A 20370-nucleotide genomic window follows, 5' to 3' on the forward strand; every position below is an offset into this window, starting at 1 on the left:
CATGAAAACTCATACTACAGACAGACCTTTAAGCACTTGCTGTCCACACTGATCATTGAGTTCAGCAAGTGAGTCAGAAAGGGGCTGGGGTGGTATTTGAGGCAAGAAAAAGCTATTTTATAGTCTTGTGCATTAAAAAACTCCAGAGATGGTTATTCTGTTTATGTTTAGAAGACCCGCCTTTCAGGGGAAGTATCTCCACTTTTATCTCATCCCATATCAAGCAGGTCACCAAGAACAATTGTAGCCCTTTTCTTACTCTAGATTTGCTAGAATCACATCAGATCCCACAGCTGAGAAAGACCCTTGGTCTATTTGGACATGTCGCTGATAATATCTCTTCACATTAATGGTTTTGTTGCTGATAATATTTCTTTGCAGTAATGATTTTATCCTGGATATCCAGAGGGACAGAAAGAGATGAGTAATGGGGGAGTGGAGTTACAAAATAAATCTACAGTAAAAATAAAACAAATTACTTCTCTACTATTATGAAAAAGAAGTAAAGAATTATTTCAACAGTTATTTATGTCAAGCAGGAAGTATTAATTTTCCCCAAATAATTAAGAATATGTTTTTATCATTGGTCTTGATATAAAATGCTGAAATATACTTTTGGTTGTGGGTATCCTTTTGCTTATAGTTAAATGAAGTTAAGTAGACTCAGGTCAGGGTATTTGATTTTGCTTTGATACATTTGTTTTCCCGGTTCTTTTTCTTTTAAGGAGGTGATCAGTATCATTTGGAAATGTGTTTCGGGTGATGGCATACTAAGCAGGTCTTTTTTTTTTTTTTTTGTCATCCTTTTTTTTTTTTTTTTAAATTTTAAAATCTTTAATTCTTACATGCATTCCCAAACATGACCCCCCCTCCCACCTCCCTCCCCACAACATCTCTCTGGGTCATCCCCATGTACCAGCCCCAAGCATGCTGCACCCTACGTCAGACATGGACTGGCGATTCAATTCTTACATGATAGTATACATGTTAGAATTCCCATTCTCCCAAATCATCCCACCCTCTCCCTCTCCCTCTGAGACCAAAAGTCCGTTATACCCATCTGTGTCTTTTTTCCTGACTTGCATACAGGGTCGTCATTGCCATCTTCCTAAATTCCATATGTATGTGTTAGTATACTGTATTGGTGTTTTTCTTTCTGGCTTACTTCACTCTGTATAATTGGCTCCAGTTTCATCCATCTCATCAGAACTGATTCAAATGAATTCTTTTTAACGGCTGAGTAATACTCCATTGTGTATATGTACCACAGCTTTCTTATCCATTCATCTGCTGATGGACATCTAGGTTGTTTCCATGTCCTGGCTATTATAAACAGTGCTGCGATGAACATTGGGGTACATGTGTCTCTTTCAATTCTGGTTTCCTCGGTGTGTATGCCCAGAAGTGGGATTGCTGGGTCATAAGGGAGTTCTATTTGCAATTTTTTAAGGAATCTCCACACTGTTCTCCATAGTGGCTGTACTAGTTTGCATTCCCACCAACAGTGTAGGAGGGTTCCCTTTTCTCCACACCCTCTCCAGCATTTATTGCTTGCAGATTTTTGGATCGCAGCCATTCTGACTGGTGTGAAGTGGTACCTCATTGTGGTTTTGATTTTAAGCAGGTCTTTGATAAATCTTCCAGAACCCGAGGCTTGCATGCTTCTGAGCTGCTGTGAATGGCCCCGGCACTCCTGACCACGCTTCCAGCTAGGATGTCACTCAGATCCCTGAAATGGAGCCTTCTGCTGTTGTCGCTGCTGAGTTTCCTGGTGATGTGGTACCTCAGTCTGCCGCACTACAATGTGATAGAACGTGTGAACTGGATGTACTTCTATGAGTATGAGCCCATTTACAGACAAGACTTCCGCTTCACACTTCGAGAGCATTCAAATTGCTCTCATCAAAACCCATTTCTTGTCATCCTGGTGACCTCACACCCCTCAGATGTGAAAGCCAGGCAGGCCATTAGAGTTACTTGGGGTGAAAAGAAGTCTTGGTGGGGATATGAAGTTCTTACATTTTTCTTATTAGGCCAACAGGCTGAAAAGGAAGACAAAATGTTAGCATTATCCTTAGAGGATGAACACCTCCTTTATGGGGACATAATACGACAGGATTTTTTAGATACATACAATAATCTGACCTTGAAAACCATTATGGCATTTAGGTGGGTAACTGAGTTTTGCCCCAACGCCAGGTATATCATGAAGACAGACACTGATGTTTTCGTCAATACTGGCAATTTAGTGAAGTATCTTTTAAATTTAAACCACTCAGAGAAGTTTTTCACAGGTTATCCTCTAATTGATAATTATTCTTATCGAGGATTTTACCAAAAAACCCATATTTCATACCAGGAATATCCCTTCAAGGTGTTCCCGCCTTACTGCAGTGGGTTGGGTTATATAATGTCCAGAGATTTGGTGCCGAGAATCTATGAAATGATGAGTCACGTAAAACCCATCAAGTTTGAAGATGTATATGTTGGGATCTGTTTGAATTTATTAAAAGTGGACATTCATATTCCAGAAGACACCAACCTTTTCTTTTTATATAGGATCCATTTGGATGTCTGTCAGCTCAGACGTGTGATTGCAGCCCATGGCTTTTCTTCCAAGGAAATCATCACATTTTGGCAGGTTATGCTAAGGAACACCACATGTCATTATTAATTTGACATTCTACCCAAAGCCTAGAGAAGGGAGGATACTTTATGGAAAGTGTTATTGTTAGGCTATGAAATCGCCAATGAAAAACCCATGAGAAGGTCACTGTGTGGCTCAAAGCTGAAGCTCGTATAGAGCCTATAGACTGGAGACTGGAGGGTTACACTTGGCCTGTGGTTTATTATGACAACAATCAAGTCAAGCCTTTTAAAGGTGATATTCAGAGGAATTAAAATCTTATAGGAATGGGAGGGTTTTTTTTTAAATAAAACTAATAGGACCAAACAGTTTGAACATGTCATTCTGTAGTCTAGAGCTTCTTAAATGGGTTTTCATTGAATTATAAGCTCATTTATCCATAACAACAAAACAGTGTGGAGCATTATTCATTGAGGCATCTAGTCAGTTCAGGGTTTTGTGTATATCTTACATGGATTACTAGTTTCTTTAAATATACAGTTCTGTGTAAAAGAAACTGAAGTTATTTCTGAACAAAGTTTAATCTGTTTTTGGTCATTTGGAAGATATTTCAAGATGTTGCAGTATTAAAGAGTTATTATTTAATAATACTTAGAGTTTTACACTTTATGGATGTTTGAATGTTTTGGTTGTTTCAATACTGCATAAACAGAATAAACTTTTTTTCCAGTTACTTCAGTGATGAATTTATGATGAATAGCTCCATTAATGTGTAGTCATTATTGTATATCAATAATCTCTTGGACTTTGATAAATATTTCATCGTGGTAATATAGAGAAGAATTAAAGCAAGAAGATCAAAATTACTGTCTTGTTTTTAGAAACATAATCCCTCGTATTTTTAGATGTCACTTCATTTGTCTCATTTTTCTGCCTGGAAATTCGGAGTAATATAGACTGCCAGGTAGCATGTTTCCTTTTAGAAAGGACTCTGAAGCCCAAAAAGAACGAACGAACATGATGGCCAGAATATCATGGAAAGCAGTATCGTATTTCAGTGCTTGAGTTGAAAAGAGAAGACTAATATTTGAGTTGCAGTTAACTGTTCCATGTTTTTTTCATTAACAATCAGTTTGAGAATAAAAAAGAATAAAGAAAAAAAGCACTGTTGCTGTTGTTACTAGTTTCACATCAAGAGGAAAGCCCTACTACATGGTCTAAAATCAAGTCTAATTTCCATGTTGGAGAGAAATGCGTTGTTTCATAGAAGTGGTGACATAGGTCACCTTTGACCTACCAGTTGGTCCAAGAAGAGCACTCCTTGCCCCCATATTCTTGGGGCTGTGCAGTTTCCCATTATGCCTGATATGGGACAAGTAACTTTCTCTGGGTTACACTATGGCAAAAGATCAAATCTGTTGGGAGAAAATATGAACTTTAAAGTATATAGTCAGCTCTCAGAACACTCATACATTTGTAATTTTCCTGTAAAAAAGCTTAATTTGAATTAGAAGTGTTATAACGTGTGATTCCTTATAACAAGGCTGTTTCCATTTCCCTCATCTCAGACCTGATCCAATCACAATAAAAATCATAAAATAAATACTCTGTGGAATCAATCCATGCCTTTGCTAATTCCCACGCATCCGGGAGTCACTTTCTCTAAGACACAGGTGGTGGGTTGTTTGTTTTTTTTTTGGTAGGATTAGATTTGATTGAATTTGCGTTGTTTATATTCATGTTTGGGAAGCAAACTCAAAGAAGTTTTAAAGAGAACTTGTGAAATAAAAGATAGTGTCCCTTCACTTGTAAGACTAAAAAAAGAAGTAAAATGTGAATAATTGCCAAGTTTTAGAAGATTTTTCCTTTTCAACTACAGATTGTTGCTTAAGAGATCTCTAAAGAATTAAATGATTATGAAAAACATTAAGAGGTCGGGTCATTTTATTTTTTGTCTTTAACTTCATGTTTGTTTCCAAGTAGGTGATGGCATACTAGTACTAGTACTCTAGTAGTACTCTAGTACTAGAGTACTCTACTCTAGTACTCTTGCCTGGAATATCCCATGGAAGGAGGAGCCTGGTGGGCTGCAGTCTATGGGGTCACTAAGAGTCGGATATGACTGAGCGACTTCACTTTCACTTTTCATTTTCATGCGTTGGAGAAGGAAATGGCAACCCACTCCAGTGTTCTTGCCTGGAGAATCCCAGGGACGGCGGAGCCTAGTGGGCTGCTGTCTATGGGGTCGCACAGAGTTGGACACGACTGAAGTGACTTAGCAGCAGCAGCAGTATTAATCAGCTGTATTATTAAAATCTTGGCCTCTGATGTTTAACCACATCAGCAGCACTCTTTATTTTAACTGATAACAAAGTTCAGTACCGGAGCCTTCTACCATCCACAGCCCTGCCGTCCCCGTGGTCTTACATACTCTGTGTCACTCATTTACTTTGCTTGCTCCGTAAGCATTGAGTCTGGGACCCAAGCATGTTAACTTCTGCCAGATTATCCTGCAAGAGCAGATCCCAGAAGTCGTTAACAACCGTGTGTTCTTTTCATCCATACCGCACGCCACTGGTTACATTGGCATGCTGCCCTGGTTACTGTGTCTTCTCACCTCAGGGCCGGGTTGAAGGACAGCCCTTGTCTGGAATATGTCATCCTTATCAATGGAGGGGGAAAAGAGCTGGTGGAAATGCTGGCCTCTATATCCGCTGACTATATCCGCTGACCAAAGCAAATCTCTTGCCAAGGCTAGTGTCACTGGCGGCTAGGGATGGGGGGATTTAGTCTCCCTGGAAATAGTACAAGTCATGTTTTGGCAGCCAGGAGTATTTTGTTCTTTTACAGGATGGAGAAGGGATAGTTGGGTCCAAAAATCTGCTTCCCTGGTGGCTCAGATGATCAAGAATCGGCCTACAATGGAGGAGACCTGGGTTCAATCCCCGGGTTGGGAAGATCCCTAGGAGGAAGGCATGGCAACCCACTCCAGTATTCTTGCCTAGAGAATCCCATGGACAGAGGAGCCTGGCGGGCTATGTCCATGGGGTCCCAAAGAGTCTGACATGACTGAGCGACTAAGCACTGCCACACCTAGTGTGTGAGAAGAAGGGGCTCAGGGATCTGGAATCTGAGGCCAGCCCCAGTGGACCAGAGGTTTTCTGGCTCACTTGGAGAGGGTGCTTTGAGCCCTTCCCTGAGAGGGCTGCCCTTTCACCCTCCTTAATCTACCCCCAGCTCTTGCTTAAGTGATCTTGGTATTATGTTCCAATCAACTCGCCAGATGAAGAGCAGCCAGAGTTGAGCTATTTATAACAGTATTTCTGACTATGAAGTTAGGGATAAAGCTCTCTTCTCTTGGGGTCTGGTAGGCAGTTATTTCAGGATATGGAGTGGGAGAGAGAGGCATTGGAAGGGGGCCAGCTTTGAGGCTGGAAGGGTGAATGTAAGAAATGTAGCAGAACCCCATCTTTGGTGTTCTTTATATCCACTGGGAATTCATCTTAAGCCAACTCTGGATTTTGTGTAAGCCATTAGAACCCTCTCACATTGTCTATCAGTTCCCATGTGTAGTTAATACAGGACAGATCCTTTAAGAAGTCAAAACAGGTGGCCTGTGGTGATGGCGGTGTTGGTAGGAGACAGAAGCAAGCATGGGAATATGGGCCCTGAGAGGCAAGAGGCAGTTTGATTGGGTAGTCTCATGGGTCTTATAAAGTCAAAGGAGGGCCCAACAAGAATGGGTACCATAGCTCTGTATTTAAGGTAAATGACAGGCACAGAACTTGCACTCGGATAGTCTCCCCTCACATCTAACCTTTCTTCCACCTTTGCAAGCCCTTACCCCTCCTTTAGGTTTTCAGTGAATAATTTCTAAAATGTCTTGTCAACTTAGCCCTTTTCATGCTTTCCTCTCACCTGTGGGAGGAAGGGTGGAGGTCAGTGCTACTTACATTTTACCCTTAAAGGACCCCCTACACAACATTTTTTCCAGATTAAAAAATCAAGGTCCCTCATGGTGAATTACATCATTCTCTTAAAAGGTTGCAGCAGCTGCACCAAAGGTTTTAAATCACACTCTTTCCCTTCTCCCTAACATATATAGAAACCACACACAAACAAGCAGAAGAAAACATCAAACTGGTAATAAGAATTGCCTCTCAACAACTTTGCTACCTTTAAAGTACCTTTTATCACTTCATTCTCAACAACAAGGATGAATTATTTTTATAACAAATGTTTTAACAATATATTAACAAATTTGTTTTTGTATTGTGCTTAGTTGCTCAGCTGTGTCTGACTCTTTGCAACCCCATATAGCAAAGGCTATGTAGCCTGCCAGGCTCCTCTGTCCATGGGATTCTCCAGGCAAGAATACTGGAGTGGGTTGCATGCCCTCCTCCAGGGGATCTTCCCAACCCAGGGATCAAGCCCAGATCTCCCACATTGCAGGTAGATTCTTTACCGTCTAAGCCACCAGAGAAGTCCATTAACAAATTTAGGTAAAGGCAAAAAAGCAAGGTCAGAAAATGTCATGGGGAAAAGCTGGTGGGGTTCAAGGTCAAAGACTGGGCTCACCGCTGAGCCGCCAGGCCCTTCTTCCCCACCCTCTTTCTCCCACAGCTGAGGCTTGTGAACAAATCCGAGGCAGTAGGCTCCAGGTGAAACCAAGCAACTCTGACTGGGACTTGAATGCACTTGTCTTTTAGTCAAAATTGCTCCCCTTGAGTCAGGACTTACTGAAGCTCAGGTTCTTTGTTCGCAGAAAGAGTTCAGTGAGAGACAAACTGATAGGGAAGAAGTGGATTTATTAAAAGAGATACATAGTCGACAGACAGAGTGTGCTCCATCTCAATGCCCCAGGATCTGGGATCGTCTTGGAAAGTGAGAGCGGCCCTGGGAGAAACATACTGCAAAGACAGAACCCAGACTGTCTCAAAAGGTAAGAGCACCCCTGGAGGCTAGTTTTTGTGGGCTGTGTCATTTCTTATGCTAACGACAGTGGGAGGATTATTTCAAGTCTTTGGGGAAGGAGCAGAGATTTTCAGGATTTGGGCCACTGCCCACTTTTTGACCTGTTATGGTCGGCCTCAGAGATGTTCTGGTGTTGGTGGTGTGTTATTTAGCTTGTGCTAATGTATTACAGTGAGTAAGGCTCAAGGTCTGTGGGGAGGTGAACCTTCCGCCATCTTGGGCCTAGTCGGCTTTAGCCAGTTTATGCCATATTTTCAAGGGCTGTGTTATTCTTTTAAAGGTTGTGCCCTGCCCGCTTCCCTCCTGTTTCACAGGGACTGTCTACTGGGCTCCTGTGGGCTGTTCTGGCCTCATTAAAAAAAAAAAAAAAAAGAATGCCTCCTTCTCCTTCATCAGTGGTTCCATCTACACTGTTTGGATCTGCAGCTTCCATGCTGATCCCTGAGGCTAAAGGCCAAGGCCGCAAGCTGAAGCGGCAGGCCTGGGCTGATATTCTTCTAGGCTTTGGGGGTGTGTCATAACCACATCTTGGGATGTAGTGGGTCCAGGGGTCAGTTCCTCACAGCTGAGGGGAACCTGACTAGGGACATGGGAACAGTTTACCTGCCCGGAGTGGGTTGTGCTCATGGTGAGTGGGAAGCTGTAAGAACATAAACATTCCTGTGGGGTAGAGAGGAAACGGCTGGTTCATGGCTTGGGAGCTCTGGGGCTCCAGTGTGGATTGTGCTGGGGACCAGCACCCAGGCTGCAAGAAGCCCACAGGAATGCAGTGGGCACTCCTCTCTGGTGCTGGTCTACCAGGTAGGGCAGTGGGTCTGTGGTGGCAGGGGGACAGAGGTCAGGGAGGGAGCCCTGAGGAGTCCTTACGCATCTCACTGTGAAGCCGGCTCATCTCATTTGGGAGAAAAGATGTCAAGGCCTCATCTGTTTGCCGTTCATGTTACTCCCTGTGTCATCCGAGGAGGTTTGCTTTATGAACTTCGCACAAAGTAGTTTCAGGGTTTGATGATAATATCATTCACTCTGCCCTCTTCATAAATGAGAAGCCAGAAAATCTCTAGGTTTTGGTAAATTCACAATGAAATGACCAGTGCTCTGGACCCAGGTCTTGCCATTCTGTGCCCTGGGATTGCTGTAATTTCTTTAAAATGGAATGAAATGTCTCAAGTTTTCAGGAAAAGAACTTTTAAGAAACCATAAGTGATAAACTTGGTGTTCAAAAGGTCAAGTGATAATCAAACCTGTCTCAGGTCAATGACTATGAGGAGGAGGAAAGTAACAACCTCACTTTTGTTATTGAATCTCTTTTAATATGAATCTTTAAAAATTTCTGCACATTTTGTTTCTCTTTCCTTTAGTGACCCTTAACATAAAAATGAAGTAAAATCTTAAAAAGCATTATATATGTAAAAATTAAAACTTTGATTTCTCAGCCTTAAATTCAAAAGCAAATGGACAGGCAGTTATTATTTTGTCTGTTGAACAACCTCCTGGAGAATTTCTACCTCTGAGAAATGTCTTCTCCACTAACTCCATCTGCATGGTCAGTACAGTGTGACTCATACCATGAGGATTCCCCCAGTCCTAAGATCCCAGCTCCCTGGAGACAGCCCAGTGGTCAACTTGACATTACTGGGCAATTGCAGTTCCTCTCAAAGAATTTAGAACTAAGGCTAAGCAATCTAAGTCTAAGCATTGTCTTCAACTATGGAGATATAAATCTGGGAAATTTTGATATTTGTTGTTCAGTCACTAAGTCATGTCAGCTCTTTGTGACCCCATGGATTGCAGCATGCCAGGCTTCCCTGTCCTTCACCATCTCCCAGAGTTTGCTCAAACTCATATCCACTGAGTCGATGATGCCATTCAACCATCTCATCCTCCATTATCCCCTTCTCCTGACTTCAGTCTTTCTCAGCATAAGGTTCTTTTCTAAATGAGTCAGTTCTTTGCATCAGGTGGCCAAAGTATTGTAGTTTCAACTACAGCATCAGCCTTTCCAATGAATATTCAGGGTTGATTTCCTTTAGGATTGATTGGTTTGATCTCCTTGCTGTCCAAGGGACTCTCAAGGGTCTTCTCCAGCACCATAGTTCGAAAGCATCAATTCTTCAACACTTAGCCTTCTTTATGGTCCAACTCTCACATCCATACATGACTACTGGAAAAACCATATTCGGACTGGTTTTCCATTGACTATTCAGACCTTTGTCGGCAAAGTAATGTCTTTATTTTTTAATATGCTGTCTAGGTTTGTGATAGCTTTTCTTCCAGGGAACAAGCATCTTTTTAATTTCATGGCTGCTGTCATCATCCACAGTGATTTTGGAGCCCAAGAAAATAAAGCTATTAAAAAATAATAATAAATTTCATTTTTAGAGCAGTCTTAGTTTCACAGAAAAACTGAAAAGAAAGTATAGAGATTTCCATAAACTCTCTGCCCCCACAAACGTACACGCTCCTCCACCAGGAACATTCTCCACCAGAACAGTCCATGTATTATACTGGGTGTCATCACAGTGACACATCATTATCACACAAAGCCCACAGTTTACACTGAACTCTTGGTGGATTGTCAGCGAGGCTAAGACTATAATCCCTGGGGAAAGATCCAGAGCTGAGGTCTTCAGCTTGTGGAAGGGCAGTAGTTTACAGAAACAGAAAAGGCGCATATTCAGATAAACCCTTTGCCAGGGCCAGTCCCCTTTCCATGGCTGACCTAGGGCGGGGCTGGTGGACCTACGGCTCTTAGGGCTTCACTTCCACTCACAGGAGGCAGCAAGGGTTCCTATGGATGCCAACCCCAGGCTGGCGTCTGTACTAGGTGGCTGCTGCTGCTGCTGCTAAATCACGTCACTCATTTCTGACTCTGTGTGACCCCATAGGCGGCAGCCTACCAGGCTCCCCCATCCCAGGTGGGCAGGAGGGCAAAAGGGTAAATTTGACATTTGGGGGTCAACAGCTTCTGGGGTTTGGTTTCAAACTGCAAGTGAAGCCCAGCACTGCCTGCTCCCACCCCCAACCTCCACCCCACGCCTTGCACACCAATCTTCTTCCACCTGGCCCTTTATTTCTCAGTTACCCTAGGTCCATGTTGGCCCACCTGCCTTCATCTCAGCACTCTCCAGTACCTGGAAAGTGTACTTTGCTTTTTCTGGGTCTCTATTTCCTCATCTATAAAGAGGGATAGTACTAATAATTCTCATTCTCTTCAGAATCAGATGATGATTTAAAGATGCTGGGGCCATCAACCTGGAGAAGAGAAAGCCTTGTGGCAGAGAAAATAGCCAGAGTGAGTGTGGAAAGCAGGACCAAGATAGTGGGGGGGTAGTAGCAGGGAGAGAAATTTTAGTGCAGGATCAGAGAAAACCAGAGAGAGAGAAGGCTGCTTCAGGAAAGAGTGAATTCCCAACCTTAAAGGAAGTAAAAGAATCTGGAGGGTCCTTTGGTAAGGATGCTGAAAGTGGAGAATAAACAGGGTCTGGACTTGAAAAGTCTCCTCTGAGAGAAATACCAGTGTCAGCTTTGGAGTCGCACAGACCTGAATTTAAATCTTAGTGCCACCTCTTACTAGCTAGGTTACCTTCTCTCTGAGCCTCATTTGCCTTTATGTGGCAGGGAGGTAATAAGTGTGCCTGGCTTGTAGTACTTTTGCAAGAATTCACTGAAGTAGGAGATGGGAAGGATCCCAGAGGAAGTGGGTACTCAGTACCTGGGAAATTTCATTAAATCACCATGTGGTTCTAAAGAATGGTTGTAAACAGTGAAGGGCACAATGGAGAAGATGTTGCTGCTACCCCCAGGGCCAGAGTCTAGAAAGATTACCAGCAGGAAGACAGAGATTGGAAGCAAGTAGTTTGTTCTTTGCAGAGGAACAAGGGAAAAATCAGTGGGAGATATATATATTGATTTTTTTTTTCCTGAACTCTAATTCAGTTCCATAGCTCTGTAAATCTGCCTTTCCGTCACTGCCATACTATCTTGATTACTCTGGCTGTATACTAAAGTTTTTATTATTTTTTTAGTTAAAAATTTTTATTTGGCTGTACTGGGTCTTCATTGCTGTTTTCTCTAGTTGTGGTGAGCAAAGTTACTGTCTAGTTGTGGTGCTTGGGTTTCTCACTGTGGTGGCTCCTCTCATTGTGGAACTGGAGCACGGGCTCCAGGGCACAATGGCTTTAGTAGTTGCCGTGCATGGGCTCAGCAGTTGCGGCTCACTGAGGCTTAGTTGCCCCTGCAGTTCAGTTCAGTCACTCAGCCATGTCCAACTCTTTGGACATGGAGCAGCACGCCAGGCTTCCCTGTCCATCACCAACTCCCGGAGCTTGCTCAAACTTAGGTTCATTGATTCAGTGATTCCATCCAGCCATCTCATCCTCTGTCGTCCCCTTCTCCTCCTGACTTCAATCTTTCCCAGCATCAAGGTTTTTCCAATGAGTCAGTTCTTCAAATCAGATGGCCAAAGTATTGGAGTTTCAGCTTCAGCATCAGTGCTTCCAATGAATATTCAGGACTGATTTCCTTGAGGGTTGACTGGTTTGATGTCCTTGCAGTCCAAGGGACTCTCAATAGTCTTCTTCAACAGTTCAAAAGCATCAATTCTTCAGGGCTCAGCTTTCTTTAGAGTCCAACTTTCACATCCATACATGACTACTGGAAAAGCCATAGCTTTGACTAGACGGACATTTGTTGGCAGGGTAATGCCTCTGCTTTTTAATATGCTGTCTGGGTTGCTCATCAGAGAAGGCGATGGCACCCAACTCCAGTACTCTTGCCTGGAAAATCCCATGGATGGAGGAGCCTGGTAGGCTGCAGTCCATGGGGTCTCGAAGAGTCAGACATGACTGAGCGACTTCACTTTCACTTTTCACTTTCCACTTTCATGCATTGAAGAAGGAAATGGCAACCCACTCCAGTGTTCTTGCCTGGAGAATCCCGGGGATAGGGGAGCCTGGTGGGCTGTCTATGGGGTCGCACAGAGTCGGACATGACTGAAGTGACTTAGCAGCAGCAGCAGCAGGTTGCTCATAGCTTTTCTCCCAAGGAGCAAGCATCTTTTAATTTCATCGCTGCAGTCACCATCTGCAGTGATTTTGGAGCCCCCTCAAAATAGTCTCTCACTGTTTCCTTTGTTTCCCCATCTATTTGCCACGAAGTGATGGGGCTGGATGCCGTGATCTGGTTGCTCCTTGGTATTTGTTATGCTCCTGGTCTTCCCGGACCAGGGCTTGAACTTGTGTCTCTTGCATTGGTAGGCAGATTCTTAACCACTGGACCACCAGGGAAGTCCACTAGGTCTTAAAATCTGTTAATATAGATACTCCAACTTTATTCTTTCACAATGTTGTTTTGGCTATTATATGACCTTTGAATTTTCATGAAAAGTTTGGAATCAGCTTGTCAGTTTCTATGAAAGAGTTTTCCAGGCTTTTGATAAGAATTGTATTAAATATAAAAAATGGGGGGAAAGGATATTTTCATAGTATCAAGTCCACCAGTTTATGAATGTGGTCTATCTCTCCATTTATTCAGATTTCCTTTAATTTCTCTCAGCAATATTCTGAAGTTGGTAAAAAGGTTACAATCTTGCATATATTTCATTAGATTTATTCCTAAGTATTTTGTATATTTTGATGCTATTGTCAATGAAAGTTTTTATAGTGGTGCAATTAACATACAATAAAATGTATAGAACTTAAGGGCTCAGTTCAATAACTTTAGACAGTTTTATACATCCGTACAGCCATCACCTAAAACAAGATATAGATCATCCCAGAAAGGTTTCTAATGCCACTTTCTAATCCCTACCCCTATGCCACCCCCACTACAGAGCAACCACTTCCTGGTCTCTATCACTATAGATTTAGTCTTGCCTATTTGGGATTTCATATATATGTATTCATGTAGTATGTATTATTTGAAGTCTTGCTTCTTTGATTAAGCATAATGTGCTTGACATTAATCCATGTTTTGTGTGTCAGAAATTTCTTTTAATTGTTGAGTATTATTCCTTTACGTGAGTGAATGGCAATTTGGCTATCCATTTGGGTTGTTTCTAGTTTGGGGAGATTATGAATGACTGCTATAAAGATCTTTGTATTAGATTTTGAGTGTATTTACATTTTCATTTCCCTCTGTAAACACCTAAGAATGGAATTGCAGGGTCATAGGGTGCATGCATGGAGAAGGCAATGGCAACCCACTCCAGTATTCTTGCCTGGAGAATCCCAGGGACAGAGGAGCTTAGTGGGCTGCCCTCTATGGGGTTGCACAGAGTCGGACACAACTGAAGCGACTTAGCAGCAGCAGCAGCAGGGTGCATGCGTGCTTAGTCGCTTCAGTCGTGTCTGACTCTGTGACCCCATGGACCATAGCCAGCCAGACTCCTTTGTTTGTGGGATTTTCCCAGCAAGAATACTGGAGTGGGTTGCCATGCCCTCCTCCAGGGGATCTTCCTGACCTAGTCATCGAACCCAAGTCTCCTCCATTGCAGGTGGATTCTTTACCACTGAGCGACCAGGGTTTTCTATGAAATGCCAAACAGTTCTCAAAAGTGTTTGTACAATTGTGTATTTCTACACAGTTTTTCTTTTATGGTTTATGCTTTTTGTGCCTCACCCAAGAAACCTTTACCTACTCTAAAGTGAAGGAGATCTTCCCCTATGTTTTCTTCCAGAAGCTCTATGGTTTTAGGATTTACATTTAGGTCTATGATCCATCTCCAATTTAAATTTTTATTCAGAGTGAGTGAGAAAGCATTTGAAATTCATTTCCCATGCAAATATCTAGTTTTTAAATATCAGCAGCATTAAAAAAAGAAAGACTTTCCACATTAGCGAGTGTTTAGTCCATTTTTATTTAATATAATTTTTATGATTGGTTTTAAGTGTACTTTCTACTTTGCATCTCTGTGGACCCTTTCTTGCCTTCTTTTAAGTGAGTAATCACTAGCTTATTATTTAATTTCCTGGATTGCTGTCTTAGCTATTGCTCATTCTTATTTTTGAAATTAATTTTTTTAATTGATTGCTTTAGAGCTAGGCTTCTCCACCTTGGTACTATTGACATTTTGAGTCAGATAATTCTTGGTGGGGTGTGCTTTATTTGTATTTTGCTTCATTGTGGTTTGCTGATATTGCTTGTTTCATACACTGATGTTTTTCATAAAATTTGAGAATTCATGGTCACTGTTTCTTCAGTTATTTTTCTGTCCCATCCTCACTCTTGACTCTTTCTGGTATTTGAGTAACATATAACGTACACTGTTTTATAGTCTCCTACATGTCTTTGTAAAATGTGTTCCGTTAATTTTCCTTTAATCTTTTTTCTTCTTTTCTTCAGATCAGGTAATTTGTATTGATCAACTTCACTCACTCCTTCTTTGCCATCTCCAAGTTCTGTTAAGCCAATTCAGTGACATTTTCATTCCAGTTTTTTGTTTAACTGTACCAGAATTTTTTAATTTTCCACTTCTCTATTTTATCTATTTTCTTATTAAGACCATAGTGGCCTTAAATTCTTTGATCATATTTATTATTGCTGCTATAAAATCTACCAAGATCAATATCTAGGCTTCTGCAAGTTAACTACCATTGGCAGCTGTTTTTTATTGACTCTCATTCACATTTTCCTGTTTCTTTGCATGTCTAATAGTTTCTCAGGTTTATATTGTACTAGGCAAGTGTTATGTTGAAAATCTGTAAATATTCTGGATTCTACTGTTTTTCCCTGAAGAGTTTTGATGTTTGATTTTTGTTCTAGTAAGTAGTTCAGTTACTATCTAGTCATCTTGATCTTTTTTTAAGTCTTTTTTTTTTTTTTTGATGGGAGTAGCAGGGGGAACATGTTATAGTTTGTCTCAGCAAGTCTGTAAAAGCCTGAGGTGTTCCCAAGAAGCTTCAGTTAGTTGTCACTCAGCTTCCCCATTTTCTCTTGTGGATCCTGTCAACACTTGAATTTAGGCTTAGTTAGGTCTGGAGAAGGCAATGGCACCCCACTCCAGTACTCTTGCCTGGAAAATCCCATGGACGGAGGGGCCTGGTAGGCTGCAGTCCATGGGGTCGCGAAGAATCAGACATGACTGAGCGACTTCACTTTCACTTTTCACTTTCATGCATTGAAGAAGGAAATGGCAACCCACTCCAGTGTTCTTGCCTGGAGAACTCCAGGGACAGCGGAGCCTGGTGGGCTGCCGTCTGTGGGGTCGCACAGAGTCGGACACGACTGAAGCGACTTAGCAGCAGTAGCAGCAGGCTAGATCTGAAATGGGCCTTCTTTGAGAGAGTTGTCCTTACCTCTCATACACAGCCTAAGTGTCTTCACTGGATGTCCCTCCACTCTGTTTTGGCCAGAACTTGATATTCCCCACAACACTCATTTACAGTGTCTCTGTTCCACTCTCAGCCCCACAGCAGCCACTTCCGGCTGAGCCTTGGATTCTGGCCCCTGTGCATATCCAGTGAGCCCTCAGCTAAGGGCTCATGAGGGGCCCACACATAGACTTCCAAGTCTCCCTCTCTGTTAAGCTCTCCATAGACTCCAGCCGCATCCTTTATCTTCACTTCAGTCCATCTCCCCTTGTATTCCAGGTTGCTGTGCCACAGTCAGAAAAGTGTCTGCTCGCAGAGAGCTGAGGTGATCATGAGACAGTTTGTGACTGCTTCGCCCAAGGATGCTATCTTGTACTCCCTGTAGTCCAGTGTTGCCCAGTGTCTGAACACAGCTGCTTAGCACAGTTTATCCAGTTTCACAGTTTACTGTTTACTGTGGATGGCCTAGTGCAATACAAGTTAACCTGTGAGAGCTGGAAGAGGAAGGCCCTGGAGACTCCTTGAAAGTTTTTGAGTCTTGAGTGGAGTCTTGAGTGTGAATTGTTCCTGAGGCCTCACTTAAATACTCAAAGCCCTTGAATTCCATGAAAGTGAAAGTGTTAGTTGCTCAGTCGTGTCCGACTCTGCGACTCCATGGACTGTAGCCCACCAGGCTCCTCTGTCCATGGAATTCTCCAGGTAAGAATACTGGAGTAGGTTGCCATGCCCTTCTCCAGAGGATCTTCCCAACCCAGGGAAGATCCCAGGTCTCCCGCGTTGAGGACAGATTCTTTAATGTTTGAGCTACCCGGACTCCATGAGGCACCACTAAAATCCTTAAAGTCCCCTTTCTGCTTAAACTACCAGGATCTGTTGCTGTTACCTCAAAAATCTGAATAGATTGTCACCACTGTATTTCTAAAAATGGAAGGAAAGAGAGAGAATATAATCACTGAAGTGAAGGTGGGGTTTTGTAATTCTTAATTCCTATTTCCTTGGATCTGTGGTTGATGTTGGAAACGTCCACTAGTTCTTACTCTAATCCAGATAACAAATGCCTGTCCCAGAATCTGTAATCACATCCTTCATTTTATGTTAGAAACTTTCTATCCAGAGAAAGGAGTGGAAGATAAGATTTTTCAGACTGCATGTTCTAATTTGGCTATCAAATATTATTTTTAATGAAAAGGATAAAAATAATCCAAAGCCACATTTTTTTTCCTGCTTTGTTATACCCAATTACAAATTTAGTAATCTGGTGATTAATTTTTATTGTTGTTCTTCTAAGTTTCAGGTGCTGTTCACATCTAAGCATTTTACCTAAACATAGTATTACAGGTGTGCATGGGTGTGTGTATATATTTATTCATCTCTAAATTCCACACTGTTCCTTCCTGCATCTTGTGAAAACCTTTGCAGATGGATATTCTCTACTGAACAGTTTCCCAGAAGTGTGTCATGTCATGTTGCTGGAGTTTACATGTGTGTATAGCTAATCTAACTTTATCACCTAATACCAGTTATATACTTTGTTATTGTGGTATAAAGCTGGGTGAAAGTTGTGTTAACCCTAAACAATTTTTATTGCATACATTTTAAAAAGTTATCTCATTTTGAGTTTAAGCTAGGCTTATTCCTGTTCCAAATGAAAGCACCCAAATTCTCGATACCTCCTATTTCTTGCTTCTGTTATGCTTTTACCTTATCCTCAGGCCATGAACTGTTTTTTTCTGCTTTCTATGTGGAATCCCAACTTAACGGCCACTCCAACCCAGAAGCATTGAGAAATTAGAAAATTCCAGCATAGGCATCAGAATGTAAAATGAGTTTAACCAAAAGGAAAAGAAGAGCAGCAGTCTCATTTGTAAAGTCCAATAGCTTTAATGTGTTTACTCTTGCTTTAGTCTGGTCATCAAGGGTGTATTTTCAGCTGTTCATTTGGTATACAACAACACAGAGTCAGTGATGGCGTGAACACATTAGTCTCTACAAGGCTAAATCTACCTCTAGCACACGTCCAAGGGACCTGAATGACATGCCATGCATCTTAAGTGACCGTGCACTCCCATGTACTCCAAGCTCAGCACCAAACTGACATTTAGCTTTATTTCAAATGTCTCTTAGAAACTAACATAGACTAGTAGGTATAAAAACCTCTGAAGAGTACCAAGAGCGATGAGGTTTTGCCAAGGTTTTGTTGTGTTTTATGGACAGTTTTCAGGGACTAACTTACCAGAAAGTCTGATTGATTTGAGCGGTCATTTTGATCTATGAGTTAATTATTAAAATACAGTTGGAAGGTTCCTAAAAGAAAGCATTGTTGAATATATCCTGCTATCTTTTTATAAACCCATAACATCTTATGATTTTTAAAGTAGCAAGAAAACACTGATGGAAAATTTTTCTTGATGTTAAAATGGGTATAGTAAATGCATTTGCAAAGTCCTGTTTCAAACTTCAGGAGGGAACAAGGGCAGAGCTTTTGAGATATACAGTTCATGAAAACTACTTGACAGTTTGTAAGTTTTTTTCTTACTCCATCCAACCCTCCTTTCTTTTCTTTATAACTGGATTCCCCCTATGGTTTTAATCTTACCAAATTAGAAATTGGTTTCATTTAATTTGCATTTCCTTTTGTATATTCTCTTATTAAAAACAACAAAAATTCCACGCTGACCACAATGAAATATTCCCAATCTCTTATTTACTCTATTATTTTAATTCAATAGGATTCTGATGTAATTTGGCAACAGCTAAATAGGAAAAGGAGTACATCAAGGCTGTATATTGTCACCCCGCTTATTTAACTTCTATGCAGAGTACTTCATGAGAAATGCTGAGCTGGAAGAAGCACAAACTGGAATCAAGATTGCCAGGAGAAATATAAATAACCTCAGATATGCAGATGACACCACCCTTATGGCAGAAAGTGAAGAGGAACTAAAAAGCCTCTTGATGAAAGTGAAAGAGGAGAGTGAAAAAGTTGGCTTAAAGCTCAACATTCAGAAAATGAAGATCATGGCATCTTGTCCCATCACTCCATGGGAAATGGATGGAGAAACAGTGGAAACAGTGTCAGACTTTATCTTTTTGGGCTCCAAAATCACTGCAGATGGTGATTGCAGCCATGAAATTAAAAGACGCTTACTCCTTGGAAGGAAAGTTATGACCAACATAGATAGCATATTGAAAAGCAGAGACATTACTTTGCCAACAAAGGTCTGTTTAGTCAAGGCTATAGTTTTTCTAGTGGTCATGTGTGGATGTGAGAGTTGGACTGTGAAGAAAGCTGAGCACAGAAGAGTTGATGCTTTTGAACTGGGCTGTTGGAGAAGACTCTTGAGAGTCCCTTGGACTACAAGGAGATCCTACCAGTCCATTCTGAAGGAGATCAGCCCTGGGATTTCTTTGGAAGGAACGATGCTAAAGCTGAAACTCCAGTACTTTGGCCATCTCATGCGAAGAGTTGACTCATTGGAAAAGACTCTGATGCTGGGAGAGATTGGGGGCAGGAGGAGAAGGGGACGACAGAGGATGAGATGGCTGGATGGCATCACCGACTCGATGGACGTGAGTTTGAGTGAACTCTGGGAGTTGGTGATGGACAGGGAGGCCTGGCGTGCTGCGATTCATGGGGTTGCAAAGAGTCAGACACGACTGAGTGACTTAACTGAACTGAACTGAATATTACTTGGATCAAGAAGCATTTGGCATAAACAGAAAGAGATGTCTAGGGAAGATGACCAAGCAAAGAATTTAGAAAGAAGGGATGGCCTCAGTGGTTAAAAATAAAAGTCTTGTATTCAGTTCTGCTTTACTGTGCAGAAAATAGATACTGTTGTTATTATTATTCAAAATATAAAACTTAAATCCCATGCTTAGATTCTGGCATATCTAAAGTAACTATGGATACCAAATTTATGATTAAAAAATCTTGCACTTAGTCTTCACATTTAAGATCAAGACATATTGTATTTCTGAAATGTTACTTTTCTATATAATAAATCCACTCATTTATCAAGGAATACTGATGATAAAAACTCAGTTCTGAGTTCTCATCTGGGACATGAAGCTGGGACACAGCTTCTCGGGAATAAAAATAAAAACAGGTCATGGAGAGATGTTCTCATTGTTTCCTGTCTGCCTTTGCTGTAATTCTCTCCTTCCTCCAGAGGACCCTGTAGGGAGATCCCTGGCTTGGATCTCCTGCTGAGCCCTTGTATGGCTATTGTTCCAGTGGTTATTCCTCAGTGAGACAGCCCTACCCATGCCCTGCTCCCCAGAAGCTCCCTGTCTCACCTCCCCACTCCATCCTTGGGAAAGTAGATCTAATGTGGAGTAATTATCTGTGCAATTTGCTTGGGTGGTGGCAAGATATTCCCAATCTGTTACCATTCACTGTCTGTTAAGTGTAATAAAGAATGACTCTAACTCTGCCCTGTCCTTACATAACTAAGTCACTGGAGAAAATCTTGAAAGATGTATTTTTACCCCATTCAG

At 41.7% G+C, this 20370-nt stretch overlaps 1 protein-coding gene and 1 long non-coding RNA gene across 26 annotated transcripts in view; both read left to right on the forward strand.

Annotated features, from left to right (window-relative positions):
• The window catches only part of B3GALNT1 (beta-1,3-N-acetylgalactosaminyltransferase 1 (Globoside blood group)), a 31944-nt gene extending 27754 nt beyond the window's left edge, over positions 1-4190 (forward strand). For 15 of the 25 annotated variants that reach the window (XR_011250773.1, XR_011250769.1, XR_011250768.1 and 12 more), the window contains one exon: positions 1645-4190. Coding sequence is in view for 20 of the 25 variants with exons in the window: in XM_069561121.1 (XP_069417222.1) it covers positions 1679-2674 (996 nt within the window). In the remaining 5 variants the exon portion in view is untranslated. Of the gene's footprint in view, positions 1-695; positions 779-1621 lie in introns of those variants that run through there. The other 10 variants (XR_011250770.1, XM_069561039.1, XM_069561138.1 and 7 more) reach the window with 4 other exon arrangements.
• A 3162-nt stretch (positions 4191-7352) lies between these two features.
• LOC138424404 (uncharacterized) lies at positions 7353-19995 on the forward strand. Its single transcript, XR_011250785.1, has 2 exons — positions 7353-7529; positions 18600-19995. It is a non-coding gene; the product is annotated as an uncharacterized lncRNA (long non-coding RNA).
• Positions 19996-20370: the final 375 nt, after the last annotated feature.

This window comes from Ovis canadensis, chromosome 1 (assembly GCF_042477335.2).
Source record: "Ovis canadensis isolate MfBH-ARS-UI-01 breed Bighorn chromosome 1, ARS-UI_OviCan_v2, whole genome shotgun sequence".
NCBI lineage: Eukaryota > Metazoa > Chordata > Mammalia > Artiodactyla > Bovidae > Ovis > Ovis canadensis.